General features: G+C 44.3%; 1 protein-coding gene across 1 annotated transcript in view; it reads left to right on the plus strand.

Moving 5' to 3' along the window:
- The window catches only part of LOC118597061 (matrilin-2), a 31,017-nt gene extending 16,014 nt beyond the window's left edge, over positions 1–15,003 (plus strand). The window contains exons 6-14 of the mRNA XM_036208306.1: positions 3,494–3,616; positions 4,366–4,488; positions 6,334–6,456; positions 8,416–8,829; positions 11,550–11,702; positions 12,532–12,603; positions 12,837–12,971; positions 13,296–13,394; positions 14,686–15,003. Coding sequence (XP_036064199.1) covers positions 3,494–3,616; positions 4,366–4,488; positions 6,334–6,456; positions 8,416–8,829; positions 11,550–11,702; positions 12,532–12,603; positions 12,837–12,971; positions 13,296–13,394; positions 14,686–14,741 — 1,298 coding nt within the window. The 3' untranslated portion in view covers positions 14,742–15,003. The remainder of the gene's footprint in view (positions 1–3,493; positions 3,617–4,365; positions 4,489–6,333; positions 6,457–8,415; positions 8,830–11,549; positions 11,703–12,531; positions 12,604–12,836; positions 12,972–13,295; positions 13,395–14,685) is intronic.
- The last annotated feature ends 175 nt before the right edge of the window (positions 15,004–15,178 follow it).

The following is a 15,178-nucleotide window of genomic DNA, read 5'->3' on the forward strand; positions in this document are numbered from 1 at the left end:
TCCCAAAGTCCACATTCAGCCAACAAGCAGCATGGTCAAGGCCTGTCACAGCAATACCCCACTCCTGGTACCAACTTGTGTCTTAGTCAGTGTTCTGTTGCTATGAAGAGACACCATGACTAAGGCAGCTCCTATAAAAGAGATCATCTAATTGGGGGCTGGCTTACAGTTTCAAAGATTTAGTCCATTGTTATCATTATAGCAGAGAGCTGGGCAGCCCATAGGCAAACACTGGAGCAGTAGCTGAGAGCTACATACTGACTCTGGGCTTACCATGGGCTTTTGAAACCTCAGAGCCCATCCCCAGTGACACACTTCCTCCAACAAGGCCACACCTCCTCAACGTTTCAAATAGTGCTACTCCTCAAGCATTCAAATATATGAGCCCATGAGGGCCATCCTTATTCAAACCACCACAATTACACAGAGAAGTTCCTCATTCTTCTTAGAGCTGTGTGATGTTCCATTTCATTTGGTCTGTCCCCTTTTCTAAATACTTGGGTTGACTCCTGCTTTTCACCCTTACAAACAGTGATTCCGTCAATAACTTGAAAGTACATTCCTTTACATGGTACAAGGGCACCTGCAGAAGGGAGTCCCTAAGAGAAGCTGCTAGGTGAAAGGTGCATTCTGTAGCATTGTAGACACTGCCAGGTACTCCTCCATAAGCAAGTATGCCCTTTAGTACAGTTTACTTTGGAGGCAGTGTCTGTTTTGCATTGAGCGACTGCAGAAGCCTCCTATGACTGACTGAGAAGTCACCCACTCTGCTCTGGATCAGATGCCCTGAGGAGATGAGCAGAGGAAAAGATAAACTTGAAAACTCTTCACTTACTTTAAAGCATACACACATTAACAGTTCTGGGAGAACTGAGGAGCTGGGCTGGGTGCTGCTGGCATGACATATAGCCAAGGATGAGGACATGACCCTGTGGGCACAGGCTTATCCATGGCTGCCCTCTGATAAAAAGAAGTGCCACTTGACAGGCGCAGGCTTGGGCTACTCTGGCTTGGGTAGCTGTATCTCCATTGAGGAACCCCTGGAATCTTCCAGGACAGCTTGAGCTGTAGCTAGTGGATCAGGGCTGGATGGGGAGTCCCAGACAGAAGAGTGTGCTCAGAGGGTTTGCTCTGGATCAGGGCTTGGCAAGACTGGCTGAGAGAGCTTTTGCTATTTTATAACCTTAGAAAATGGAGTATTCTTATAAATTCATGGTGAAGGAGTGGAAATGTTGCCTTCTGTGCCAGCCAGCTGTTAGTGCTATGTATCACTCAGTGGTACTTCTAACTATGTGAGGAACTACTTCAGCTACAGGGAAATGGTCCTCATTAATAATGAGTCCAGAATGTGCCCAGAGAAGTAAGTCACACTCAGAGCAAACCAGAGTACCCAGCTCTGCTTAGAGTCTCCTTTACAGTTAAAATTCCAGCTAACATCATTTTCCCATTGTTCAAAGCTTCTGGCAGTGTTCCTGCCCAAAGAAAGGCAAATTTCCCCTCGAGTCTGAAAGCTTAGCAGATGGGGATGTTGTGTGCAGTTGGGAAAAGTCACGGGCTTCATTACCAAAAATTAACATCTTTCATCTGGTTCTTCCACTTATTAGCAAGTGGTCTTGGCTAGCTGTAATTAGCCTTCCTCAATGTTGCTTCTCCTCCTGGTAAATGAGAGTAACACTGTCTCCCTGCAGGTAGTTCTGAGGACTCCCCTTCTCAGAGAAATGCTTAACAAAAGATGGTTCTTCCTGAGTATGATTACCATGTGCCTTTAACCACTTTGGTGCGTGCCCTTTGTTGAAATCCTGTTCATTTTCTAAAGGGCTGGGTTAGCTTTCAGTTACCTGTATGGTTGTCACTGCCCCTGGTCCTGTTTCAAGCTTTGAACCATCAGCCTGGTTTTCACAAGTGCACAAACCTTCTAGTCCCCAGAAGCCATTCAGCCCTATAAACAGTAATGCTGTCCTTCAGTAGTTCAGTCCAATGACCACCGAGTCATCCTTGACTCTTCTGTCCTAGCCATCCATATAAAGGTGGACCCTTTACTTCATTGTTGGAAAGAACAGGAGTTGACACAAAAATAGCCTTTAGATGAGCTTTATTAGGAGAGAGCTTAATGGCCACAGGCAGCTATGATCAGGCCAGGACATGGGAGAGCATTAGCAGACAGCCACACCAGGGTGGAGAAGCTGCTGAGAGGGAGCCCTCCATTCTAAAGAACAAAGGCGTTCTGATTCAGAGGTTTTCAGCAGAGGTGACCCACCTCCGTACCGTGTGATCTAGTTGGGCCTGGTGCTGACAAAAACAGTTACAGTTCAAGGGTTGTCTGTGGTCTGGGAATCAGGGTGGCTGGGCTTGTTCACAGCTCTAAGAGGGCAGGAGAGAACTACCAGGGAGCCAGGTTTCAGGGAGGGGTGGCTGTTTCTGAAAGGCAGAGAAGGGCAGCTAGAAGATCTGTGATCTAACATCAGTCCCAATCACAGCCAGTTCAACCACATCATCACCAGTGTTCTGGGCCAACGGGATCATGGCAGTAGGCTACATCCATCCCCTGTATTCCTTCTCTACCCACACCATTCTGTGCTTTCAAAATGCAGCCCAGACTGGGGGATTCTACTGCTCAAAACATCCTGTGACTGCTCTTCTCCCTCAGACACATCCTGCCTAGTCCTACCATGCTGGGCTCTGTGCCTTCTCTGCAACATGGTGAACATGCTCTTGCAACTGCAGTGTGCAGATGTTCCTTCTTGTCTAGACACCGGCACTCACCTCTTCTCCATCTCCAGGGCTAAGATGTCAACCTCAACCCAGAAGTGACTCTCTGTCCCTCCTGTCTTCTGTTTCTCCAAGGCACTTTCTTCCCCACTGAGAAGACATGCTTGTCTGTTGTTTGCCTGCCATACCCTCATAGATTCCTGAAATCCATCACCGAATGCAAAGTGCCATGGAGACAAAACCATTCTTTTACTGGTTGTTCCGTCCTTAGTGGCTAGAACAATGCCTGGCCCACAGTAAGAACTCACAACAAATTTGCTATCTAGGTGTGTTCAAGTTTACCTTAGCACTTGGAAGGCTAAAGCAAAAGGTAATGAGTTTGAGTTCAAGTCCAGCCTGGGTTACATAGGATATCCTGTCTCAAAACAACAACAAAGAGCTTTGCTGACTTTGAATATATGAATGAATCAGCTAAGTATTCTTCTGCATACATATGTAGATCCATAGGAAAGTTGGTATTAGACTTATTCTCTCATAGTCATTGACATTTACATCTCCTTTTGGAAACTGTCTTCTGTTCCCTTTTTCCTATGGAGCTGGAAGTTTTGCTTTATGTATGTGCTTTGTATATATTAAGAATTTTTGCTCATAGATACTTTCTATCCTGAAATGAACTGTGTGGGAAAAGATACTGTTTTAACTTAAGATGTCTGCAATGTCTTTTATGAATGACTAGGTCACTAATCTATGAGTAATTTTCTTCTATTTCTGTAATTCTAATCAGAACTGGACTCTTGTGCTTTGGGGGACCATGGTTGTGAACATTCATGTGTAAGCAGTGAAGACTCATTCGTGTGTCAGTGTTTTGAGGGATACATCCTCCGTGATGATGGGAAGACCTGCAGAAGTAAGTTTGCTAGTGGCTTACAGGCTCCTGTAACTCCAGCTCCAGGGAATCTGACACCCTCTCCTGGCCTCTGCAGGCAACTGTACTCATGTGCACATACCCAAACACATAAATACAAATTAAAAATAAATAAATGGACTGGGGATGTAGCTTCGTAGCTGAGCATCTGCCAGGCACACACAAGGCTCTGGGTTCAGTCTACGATACCCCAATAATAACAATAACAATCAAAGTGGAGTGTGCAAATCTAGGCAAATAGTTCTCATCTCTGTCAGTCTTCTTTTTCTCAGACTTCTCAAAGCTCTTCCCAAAAAGCTGTGAAGAAAAGAAGAGTACCTGCGATTGTTACTCTTATTTCCAAACAGGAAAGCCAAGATTCCAAGAGGTTATGTGATTTTCCTAACTCATAGATTATGCCAGGGACAAAGGCAAGTTTAGATCCCAGTGCTGCAGATCTAAACTGAAGCTTTCTCCTATGTGATCCTACACTTGAAACCAGAGGTCATGTCTGCAGACAGCTGGGGCGGAAGTGATCCTGACACTGAGGTCATGCTGGTGAGCGGTGATGGCAATGACAGTGAGCAAGTTTGAAGAGTCCGCCCACCCTAGAGCCACCAAACTTTACCCCCAGTTTTTCCTTCCCACTCAAGTGGCACTTGAGTCCCGAGGCCAGAAGGACGGATCTCCCAGGGAGAGTCCAAGTGGACTTCACGTTGATGCAATAGTTTTAATCGCTGTACTCTCCTCAGGGAAAGATGTCTGCCAGGCTCTAGACCATGGCTGCGAGCACCTCTGTGAAAACAGTGGCGAATCATACATCTGCAAGTGTCTGGAAGGATTCAGGCTGGCTGAGGATGGGAAACACTGTAGAAGTAAGTAGCTTGTGGGAAAAGCCTTTCTCCTGTGGGACTCTGGGTACAGCACTTCACTTACTCCTCAGTCTCCCTTTGTAGACTTCTTAATGTTGCAAACTCAGATTCCAACTTTCGGTGCTCTGAAAGTGTTTCCAAGGAGTCAAGTCAGGCATGTCTCAGTGGCAGTCTTCGGTTGGTCGGCCAGCCGGCCATCAGGCTCTTTGCTTCTGTTTCTGCTCGGCTCTCGGCCTTCTGAATGGTGGGTAGATGGGTTGGCAGGGTCTAGTGTAGTGCCTTACAAGTCCATGGGCAGGATTAGACTCAGTGGTGGCAATGACTACCAGGACCAAAACGGTAATTCCAGTGCCTTTCCTTCTTGGCAGACCATGTATGTACGGTGAAGGGTAGGAGAGGGGCCGGAAGCAGACTTGGGGTTTTTAGTGTTAGGAGAGACTTCAAAGATGGCTTGGTTGGTGAAGTGCTTGCTGTGAAAGCATGAGGACTTGAGTTCAATCCCCAGCAGCCATGTAAGAGCAAGCGTGGTGGAGCACACCTGTCACCTCGGTGCCAGGAGGGGATTATGGGAGGGTCCCAGACACTTGCTGGCCAGCCAGTCTAGTTGAATTGGTCAGCTGCAGGTTCAGTAAGAAACCTTGTCTCAAAACATGAACTGGATAGTGACTGAGGAAGACACTGACCTTACACACACACACACACACACACACACACACACACACACACACACTAGGATTCTCCAGAAAAATAGATAATAGTGTTTATGTGCTGGAGGCACATGTACATGCATGTTGTGGATAAAAGGAAGAAAAAGGGAGAAAAAGAAAGGGAAATTCATTTCAAGGAAGTGGCTCATGGGATTGTGGGGGCTGGGGAGGAAGATGTTTGTAAGGAAGGCTGGAAACCCAGTAGAACTGATGTTCAGGTGAAGAGAGTCTTCCCTTCCTCTGGGAATCTTAGATTTTTACCCTCAAGACCTTCAACTGATTGGACAGGGCCCACACATACTACAGAGGGCGGTCTGCTGTATTCAGAATCTGCTGACTTAAATGTTAACCTTATGTACTAGGTACTTTCACAGCCATCTCTAGACCTACATTTGACAAAACAGCTGGCACCATAACCCAGCCAAAGTTCACATAAATTAGCCATTATGCCACCCAAAGCAGCTCAGTGAGAATACAGGCATAAACCTTCTCCCCGTTCTAGATAGTAGTCCTCATTAGGGGTGGGGGTTGATAATATCTACTTGGTTTTGATACCGCTGTACTGTCCTTTCTTGGTTAAACAAAGTAAGTACATTTGCTTTTGAGGTTGCTTTGTGGGCAGGTTTCACACAGACTCCCCTGAGACCATGAGGCATTCCACATGTCAGCAAAGCTAAGTAGGATGGCTCATCAGGCAAGGGCACACTTTGTATCTAGTGAGAGGCTCTGTGCTGGACATCTTGAATAATTCAGTCAAACTCATGACATCCCCTGTTTCATTTATTCCCTGTGTATACCTAGCTGTGTCCCTAGAGTGTCATGAGGATTAAAGGGTCATAACTACTTCAAGGAGTTCAAATTACTTCACCTGTGAGACATGCTCATTAGACAATCTATATGGGATATTTGGGTTCTCTACTAAAAAGTCAGAAGCTAAAGCTTATCTAGTCATTCAAAATCAAGTGACAAGTCCACCCGAGCCAGCAGGAACAGAGTTCTGAGAGGAGATGCCCGGGAACTGCAAAGATGAGCGGTTTAGCAAAGTTGGACTCTTTAAAAACAGATTACTCCCTTACTCTCCCCTGGCATGACTCTTCACACTGGCTTATTTCTACAATTCACCTCCCTGAATTTTCCCCAGGGAAGGATGTCTGCAAGTCGACCCGCCACGGCTGTGAGCACATATGTGTGAACAACGGAGATTTTTACACATGCAGATGCTCCGAGGGGTTTGTCCTGGCCGAGGATGGAAGGCGCTGCAAGAGTGGGTGGCCTGAACTGGCTCTCTGCTTCCATTTGGTGTTGGAGCGTTTTCAGACCTCTTAACCCTGCTTCTCCCATAAACATAGATGTGTACACTGACAGAAGACAGGGCTAAGCTCAGCAACAACAGCCAGAACAATAAAGGACAATGGCTGGCTCATTCTGTAAGCAAAGGTTAGATAGAGGGACCAAGACCTCTGAATCTGCTGGAGAGCCATATGCATGACACCTGAGTCTTCTCTGATTTCCTTCCCATGATTAAAGAATCAATCGAGTAATGAGGACAAGCATCTAGTGAAGAGAGAAGCCAAACCCTGATGCCTACACACTTGTGTGCACTCTCAGTAGCATTTTCCACTGGCCAAGCATACAAGTATTTTTGCATTATGTGTGTCTTTACTTGCTTTATTATTGTGCTTCACTTTGAGAGATTAGACAGCTGCTTGATATATAAAAGAAAATATTATAATAACATACTGTAGACTGTTTGAGATGAGATCATTCATTTGGTATTGGTGAAATTATTAAGGCCACTCCATGTAGTTAAAAGGGAGGTTTATTTTGTGGGGTAACTTACAAATGAAGGGATAGGTAGGTTGCAGGGTCTGGCAAAGGTATGGCGGAGTCCGGCAGTGTTCTCTGTAGAACTCTGCTCGGTCTACCTCCAGCGTCCAGGGTCCCAGAACCAAGAGCGAGACCTCCTCTCGATCCTTGGTCTTCCGCTTCCTCCTCTGCCCTGCCTTGTGGGCGTGACCATTTACCGAAGCCTCAATGGGGGTTGGAACTTCCAGGCTAATGCTGGGATGGCTACCCACTACAATTTGGGATTGTTACAATTCTCTTATGCAGCCCCACATAACAAAGTCTCTTAGCATCCAAATTGCCTATGTATTTGCATAAAACTTTTCTCTTTTTACTGTCAACCATCTAAAGCCCAAAAAGCTTTGGTAAGGGTAAAGAATTCAGTGATCAAACATTTTTAAGTCTTAATAGGTCAGTAGGGTACTTATAAGTGTGCTGCCTAATGGATACCACCCTGTTCTTTTATTCTGTCAGTAATAATGTATTGAATACCTATTGTGTGCCAAACATTATGGGCACAAAAATAAATGAGACACAGTATCTACTGAAGAACAATTCACATGAGGGGAGAAAGACCCATTGTTAAATAATTATCCCCCTATATGGATACAGCACATTGGACTTAAGCAACATGATGTCATTATCATAATCCTGCTATGTCCACTGCCTTGCATAAATTAATGTGTTGGTAGTATTTATTCAGAGAGCTGACACAAGTTGGGTACCCTAGAAGCTTCTTGGGAGAAGTCATGGCTGAGGAAAAATTAATCATCTCAACTGTCAGTCAAAATACTGTTTATCAATATTGTGTTTATCTGCCTCCCACAGCAAAGCAAAAAGAACTGACTTGGTATAGTCTAATCCAGTGGTTCTCAACATGTGAGTAGCAACCCCTTTAGGAGTCAATCGACCTTTCACATGGGAAAACACAGATATTTACAGTTCATAACAACAGCAAAGTTACAGTTATGAAATAGCAACAAAACTAATTTTATGGTTGGGGTCACATGAGGAACTATATCAAAGGGTCACAGCATTAGGAAGGTTGAGAACCACTGTTCTAATCCTTTACCAGTTACTGTATGCACAGTTCCAAGGACTGGCTGCTGGCAATCAATGTGTGATTTCCTTTACAATGTGTGTATACTGTGTAACTTATTTAGGGAAATTACTAGTGTTATTAATTGGTGACTCAAACATAAAAGTGTATCTGGAAACAATTGTTACTTGTGATATCCCCACTTGTCAGTGAGCTAGCTGACGAACAAAGAGGGCTCTCCAAGCTCAGCTATGCCTCCTGGGGAAGCATGCTTTTTATACTCTTGTATGTACATACTCTAACTTTGTAACCATGTCACCTTTCCTTTTGTTCCTATAGGATGCACTGAGGGCCCTGTTGACCTTGTCTTTGTGATTGATGGATCCAAGAGCCTTGGAGAAGACAATTTTGAGATTGTGAAGCATTTTGTCACTGGGATTATAGAGTCCTTGGCAATTTCCCCCAAAGCTGCTCGAGTGGGGCTGTTACAGTATTCCACACAGGTCCGCACAGAGTTCACCTTGAGGGACTTCAGCTCAGCCAAGGACATGAAGAAAGCTGTGGCTCACATGAAATACATGGGCAAAGGCTCTATGACTGGGCTGGCCCTGAAACACATGTTTGAGAGAAGTTTTACCCAAGCAGAAGGGGCCAGGCCCCTCTCTACACGAGTGCCCAGAGCAGCCATCGTGTTCACCGACGGACGGGCTCAGGATGATGTCTCCGAGTGGGCCAGTAAAGCCAAGGCCAATGGTAATATGAGGTGGAGTTGCGGTTTATATTACTCAAAGTTCAGGTCTTTTAAATCCATAGCTGGCCTTAGAAGTCAGAGTGTTTGAGTACAAAAAGGCTTTCTGATAACTGCCATTAAAAATACACCTTGATGGGGTTGGGGATTTAGCTCAGTGGTAGAGCGCAAGGCCCTGGGTTCGGTCCTCAGCTCTGGGAAAAAAAAAAAAGAGACAAACCTTGAGCCGGGCGGTGGTGGCACACGCCTTGAATCCCAGCACTCGGGAGGCAGAGCCAGGTGAATCTCTGTGAGTTCGAGGCCAGCCTGGTCTACAAAGTAAATTCCAGGAAAAGCGCAAAGCTACACAGAGAAACCCTGTCTCCAAAAACAAAAACAAACAAAAAAACACCTTGACTATACTGCCACCTAGAGGCCATAATGGGACCCCGGAGATGCTAAATAAAATGCTTCTCACAGCCTGAGTAATAGGATTTACCACCCAGTGTGTGACCTCCAGTAGAGAGATTACCTCAGCCCATACTATTAAACTGCAACATACAACTGGTCCAATACCCTGGTATGTTCCTTCCAGAGTCACCCAAAGAATTTTTTTTTAATGATTTCTGGAGGCCAGCAAGATGGCTCATCAGTTAAGAGCACTTCCAGAGGACCCAGGTTCAATTCCCAGCACCGACATGGCTGCTCACAACTGTCTGTAACTCCAGTTCTGGGGCATCTGGCACCCTCACACAGATATTCAGGCAAAACACCAATGCACAAAAAAAAATTTTTTAATGATTTCTGGTGGCAACTTTACTGACACAAATACACTTTTAAAACAACAACGACAACAAAAACCAGGATCTTGGTCCTATAGGTGAACTCCATTCTCCCTCACAAAAGGGCTACTGATTCCCAACCAATCCATTTTATTGACATTTCTTACCTCACTGTTCACTTAATTTTTCCTCACCCAAGAGAAAGGGACCCCTGGGCCATCTGAGTAGTCTGTAAAACTGGTTGTTCACGCACAACTAGCTTGCTGGAGCTCATGTCTAATTCATAGGCTCGGCTAGACTACATTCTTAAAAAGTAAGAGGGAAGAATCTTTGCTTTCTAAATCAGATTAGCCTTTTACTTGACTCAATAAATTAACTAGTCCACCTTACACCTCCTGCAAATTGCCCAAAGGCTGGTAGGAACAGACATTTAGTTGTTTGAGTCAACAAGGATTATCCAAAGTACCATGTACACACCACTGGCACCCAAACAAATATGCCAAACTCAGCTATTCATATAGATTCAGAACAAGGTGTCCTCTCACCCACTGGCTTTCAGGACCATTCTAAAATGCACTTTCTGGAGAGGTCCCCAGAAATCCACAATGATACATCCTCTGTAGACTGCTGGCAATGGTCGAGAGAAAGCCTGATCTGACCTAGTCCGGTGATCAGATGGCCAAGCACCCTAACTGTCAAGCTGGAACTCTCATCCAATAACTGATGGAAGTGGATGCAGAGATCCTTGGCCAGGCCCCAGGTGGAGCTCCAGGTGTCCAATTGTCGAGAAAGAGGAGGGTCTGCAAGAGCATGAATTGTTGAGACCAAGATTGGAAAAAGCACAGGGACAAATAGCCAAACGAATGGAAGCACATGAATTATGAACCAAGAGCTGTGGAGCCCCCAACTGGATCAGGCCCTCTGGATAAGTGAGACCATTGAATAGCTTGAACTGTTTGGGGGGCATCCAGGCTGTGGGACCGGGACCTGTCCTTAGTGCATGAGCTGGCTGTTTGGAACCTTGGGCTTACACAGGGACACTTTGCTCATCCTGGAAAGAGGGGACAGGACCTGCCTGTACTGAATCCATCAGGTTTAAATGAATCCCCATGAGAGTCTTGGCCCTGGAGGAGATGGGAATTGAGGGGAGGGGATGGGGAGAGGACAGGGGAACCCATGGCTGATGTGTAAAATTAAAACACAAATATAATTAAAAAAAATAAAATAAAATAAAATGTACTCTCAAACCTCTAGTGTGTCAGATTAGCCAAAGACATCAATGCTGAAAATTGTTAGAAGTCCAACAGAGCTCAATTGCTTGTTTTACTCTCAATGAGGCAGTGGAGTCAAAAGACTAGCTTGATTTAGAAAAGGTTTTATAGCAACTTCATAGCCCTTTGAAATCTAAGAAAGATATTTTACATTTCTTCTTTTTCCTGACTGGGATTTCCGATGGTCTGTAGACTTACTCCCATTTCTGCTCAAGATGATGCTCTTCACCCCTAAGAGAGGTGGGCAGAAGGCAGCTCCACTGGAGCCCAAGACAGTTAAGATTCTCCTTTCGAGAAGAAACCATCCAAGCACTCAGAATTACAAGTTCCAGCCCAGCCTTATCTATATGATAAGAGCCTGTCTAAGGTCATAATTCGAGCTGCCAGGAAACCTCTCATTTTAGTAAGCTGTGAGACTTTTCCCTGCTATCTAGAAAGCCAATTCAGGGAAAAGCTGTACATTTGTTACCTGACCTCCTCTAGAGCTAATCAATAGCTGTCTACCCTCTTCTATATGCTACATCTCTAGGATCTTTTGTTCATAAGTCTGAAATACCAATGCTGAAAAATAGAGAGAGGTATTGGCATTGATGCTTCAAATCACATCACTTAATATCTAACTGACTTTGAGCATAGCACAATGTCCAGACACTAGGAATGCAACTGTATCTTATTCTAATTTCTGCTGCCTAGGTATCACTGTGTATGCTGTTGGGGTAGGAAAAGCCATTGAGGAAGAACTACAGGAGATTGCCTCTGAGCCCACCAATAAGCATCTCTTCTATGCTGAAGACTTCAGCACAATGGGGGAGATAAGTGAAAAGCTGAAGCAAGGCATCTGTGAAGGTATTGTAGAATGTATCTAGGATCAACCTTAGCCACAGGGCAGCATGAACCCAGAAAATCCTCAATCCATTCCTTTGGTGCTCAGAAAACACCTCCTTGCTGACCAAGACAAGTGATACCTAGAGACACTACAGCCAGAGAATGGAAGAGAGGGGAAGACAAATGCGGTAGCTACCATGTCTTGAGCGCTTAGCCTGTGCTGAACAGCATGCTAAATGCTAACATGTCGTTCTCAACCCTCAAACCCTAGAGAAGTGATCATCTAGGCAGAGAGCCATTGTTAAAGAAATCAGAAGTACTATTTCAGAAAATTTGTGCAAACAGATGTCCATCCTTTCAATTTCAGACATTTTATGTAGTTTTTCCAGTTCACTAATTAATCCAGTTATGCTTACACATAGGAATTCTACCCATTTCCCCTTTTATTCACATACTGAGTTCAGACACCTTTAAAATTCAACCTAAATGATGCCTTACCCCTCTAAACACTGGGGTGAAGGGAGATCCAGAGGGAAGCCTTCCAGATCCCCAAGGGTGGAGTGCGCTTTGCCTTTGGCGCTTTCATCTCAGTGAAATGTCCAGGCAGGCCACAGGGGTCACTGGATCCTTTAGCAACTTTTTCCTGCCTTACCTACTTGACATGACACAGGGAGGGGCAATCTTTAGATGTGATTTAAGTCTCTTCGGAGAGATAACTGCTCTACCATGGCCATGTATCGTCACAGAATCTTTTGGTTACCAAGTAACACCAAAAGACCCTGGGTTCTAACCGTGTCCTAATGAGCATGTGTGAAACTGTTACTCCTTTTGGCCATCTCTTTCCAATCAGCTCTAGAAGACTCTGATGGAAGACAGGACTCCCCAGCAGGGGAGCCACCAAAGCAGGTCCACCAGCCAACAGGTAAGCTTTCCGGGCAGTGTTGTCAGCCTTCACTGGAGCCTTCTGCCTCAGCTACCCTTGCAGATACAAGTTGTACAGTGACAGACAGGAAGGACTTACTCTGTCCTTTAAACCATGTGGTAGCTACCACCCCTGTTGACAGTCTATGTCACAGTATGTTTCAGAGCAAAGCATGGCTGCTTTAGACCACAATAGTGTGAAGCAGGTTTGAATTTGGTTTTCTCTCTTTACAGAATCTGAGCCAGTCACCATAAATATCCGAGACCTACTTTCCTGTTCTAATTTTGCAGTGCAACATAGGTATCTGTTTGAAGAAGACAATCATTCACAGTCGACACAAAAACTCTCCCACTCGACAAAATCTTCAGGTGATCCAAGTGAAATATCACTACTACATAAGCTCAGCAGACTTAGCTTGATGTAGGAAATAAAGGGAGAATTAAGTAAATAACTCAAAACTAAATTGAAGGCAGCAGCAGTAGTCTTGACCTCTAGTGTAAAAAGAAAGCCTCTTCAAGTGTTTGAAGCCACCACAGCTCTTCCCAGCATTTACTTCCCTGGATCTGGACACATGGAAAAGGCTGACCACTTCTTTCATGGTTTCCTGTGTACTGACTGACTCAGTCTGGTTATTATGTATCTGGGAAGTGTGGTGAAAGACAGAGGTGAACTCTTTCCATCTGCTTTTTCAGGAAGCCCTTTGGAAGAAAGCCAAGACCAATGCAAATGTGAAAACCTTATAATGTTCCAGAACCTTGCAAATGAAGAAGTAAGAAAATTAACTCAGCGCTATATCCTTTTCCAATAGGATGCTCTGTATGTAATGCAAAGAATACTAGCAAAACTTTACAAATAACTGTGGATTTCATCACAAAGCTAGCAACACTGAATCAGAAAAGGCCTTTTCTATAAAAGGCAGCCTGACAGGTGTTTGAGATTTAAGGTCAAGCCAAGCTTAGTGGCCATGGTCAAGCACTTGGTGGTCATCTGCTAGCTAGCACAGGAAGAGTAACATTAAAGCCAACTAGGCAGTATATAGTGTAAGTGGGGAGGCACTTAACTCTATACAAGGATAGATAAACACTAGGAATGTGTGCCTCAGAGATCTGTCTAGGCAGAGTATGTTGTAGAATGAAGAGGCTTCCATCTCAGTCTAATCTCTAAACCCTCAACCCTAACCACACAGAAGCTACGTGTATGTGCAGATTTTGAAGAACTGGGTGTTCCCCTTTTCTTTTTGGCAGCCAAGATCCTTTATATCAACACTCTAGATTAAATTTTCTACCAAAGGAACAGGCCCAGTGACTCATTTAAGCAGGAATGCATGGGGATGACAGAGTGATTGGTGCTTTTACACAGTGAACACATTGTCAGCTGCTCTGAACTTAAAATTACTTACTTACTAAAGTTGGCTGATACAGATCTCAGTGAGCATCAACTAGCCCATAGAGAAATGGCTTAATTCTGAATGACCCCTGTGCCAACAGGCTTACTAAGAACAGCACATAGCAATTCTCCCTGTCGGGGGAGAGGGGGAGGGGAGGGGAGGGGGACTGGTTCTCTATGTGGAGTTTAAGATTGTAGACTAAGTCTTTGTGACAGTAGATAATACAGATAAAGCTGGGCTGTGTCATTCTGCCATGGGGTCAGATAGGAGGAATTAAGGGGCTTAACTCTACAACTTCTCCCTGCCCCACTCATGAAGTGTACTTATTAAGAAACTACATGTAGAAGAGACTAAATAAAAAATTCATGGCCACTCACTCCTTAGCTGTTGGCCTTACCTACCATCAATAAACCCCACTCCCATGCCCTTCACTCTGTAAGGCATAATCCTTTCATTTTCTTTACATCTCCCAAATTATCAGTTGCAGCTCCCAAAGAGGCACTGTGGTAAATTATAAGCAACATGGGTGTGTTAGAAAACCTTTGGAAAAAGCCAAATTCAAACTGAAATATCTGGCTTTGATGTTTTGCAAATGAGCTTCACATGAACTATTTTTTTTAGTAATCAAATCAAATTGTACTTGATTGTAAGCTAAAACAGGCACCCAGATTCCTCTTCCTTAATTTGGGATTTACTAGAAGAAATGACACAAAGAATGGAAGCCTTGGAAAACCGCCTACGATACAGATGAAGACTAAAATGCTTTTATGTATTTGTACATCATCATAAAAAGACTTCAAAAACAGTGGTGGTGCCTCAGAGCTCACACCATAGCTAAATCTGTAAGCTGTAAAGCAAAACACAACCAGAACAGAAGACACTGGACTGCTCTACAACAAAGAGAAAATGCAGACACCAACGTGTCCAAATTCGATATTGGGGGAGGTGGGGAATCCTTCTGAACTCTCAAAAGTTTACTATGAGAATAAATATGCTATTCAGTGTTCTGTGGATTCAATTCTGCCTCTTCCTGCCTTAGCACTGAAATCTCATTTGACAACTTGAGTCTCAATTCTGCAGGAAACTGACTCCCTGAATTGCTACTTTTTTTGTATTGGAATTTACCTTGATATATATGGACGTATACCTAAGTCATAGGACCTTTGTTCTGTAAACGTTTAATTTTTA

Source organism: Onychomys torridus, chromosome 16 (genome assembly GCF_903995425.1).
Source record: "Onychomys torridus chromosome 16, mOncTor1.1, whole genome shotgun sequence".
NCBI classification, from domain to species: Eukaryota; Metazoa; Chordata; class Mammalia; order Rodentia; family Cricetidae; genus Onychomys; species Onychomys torridus.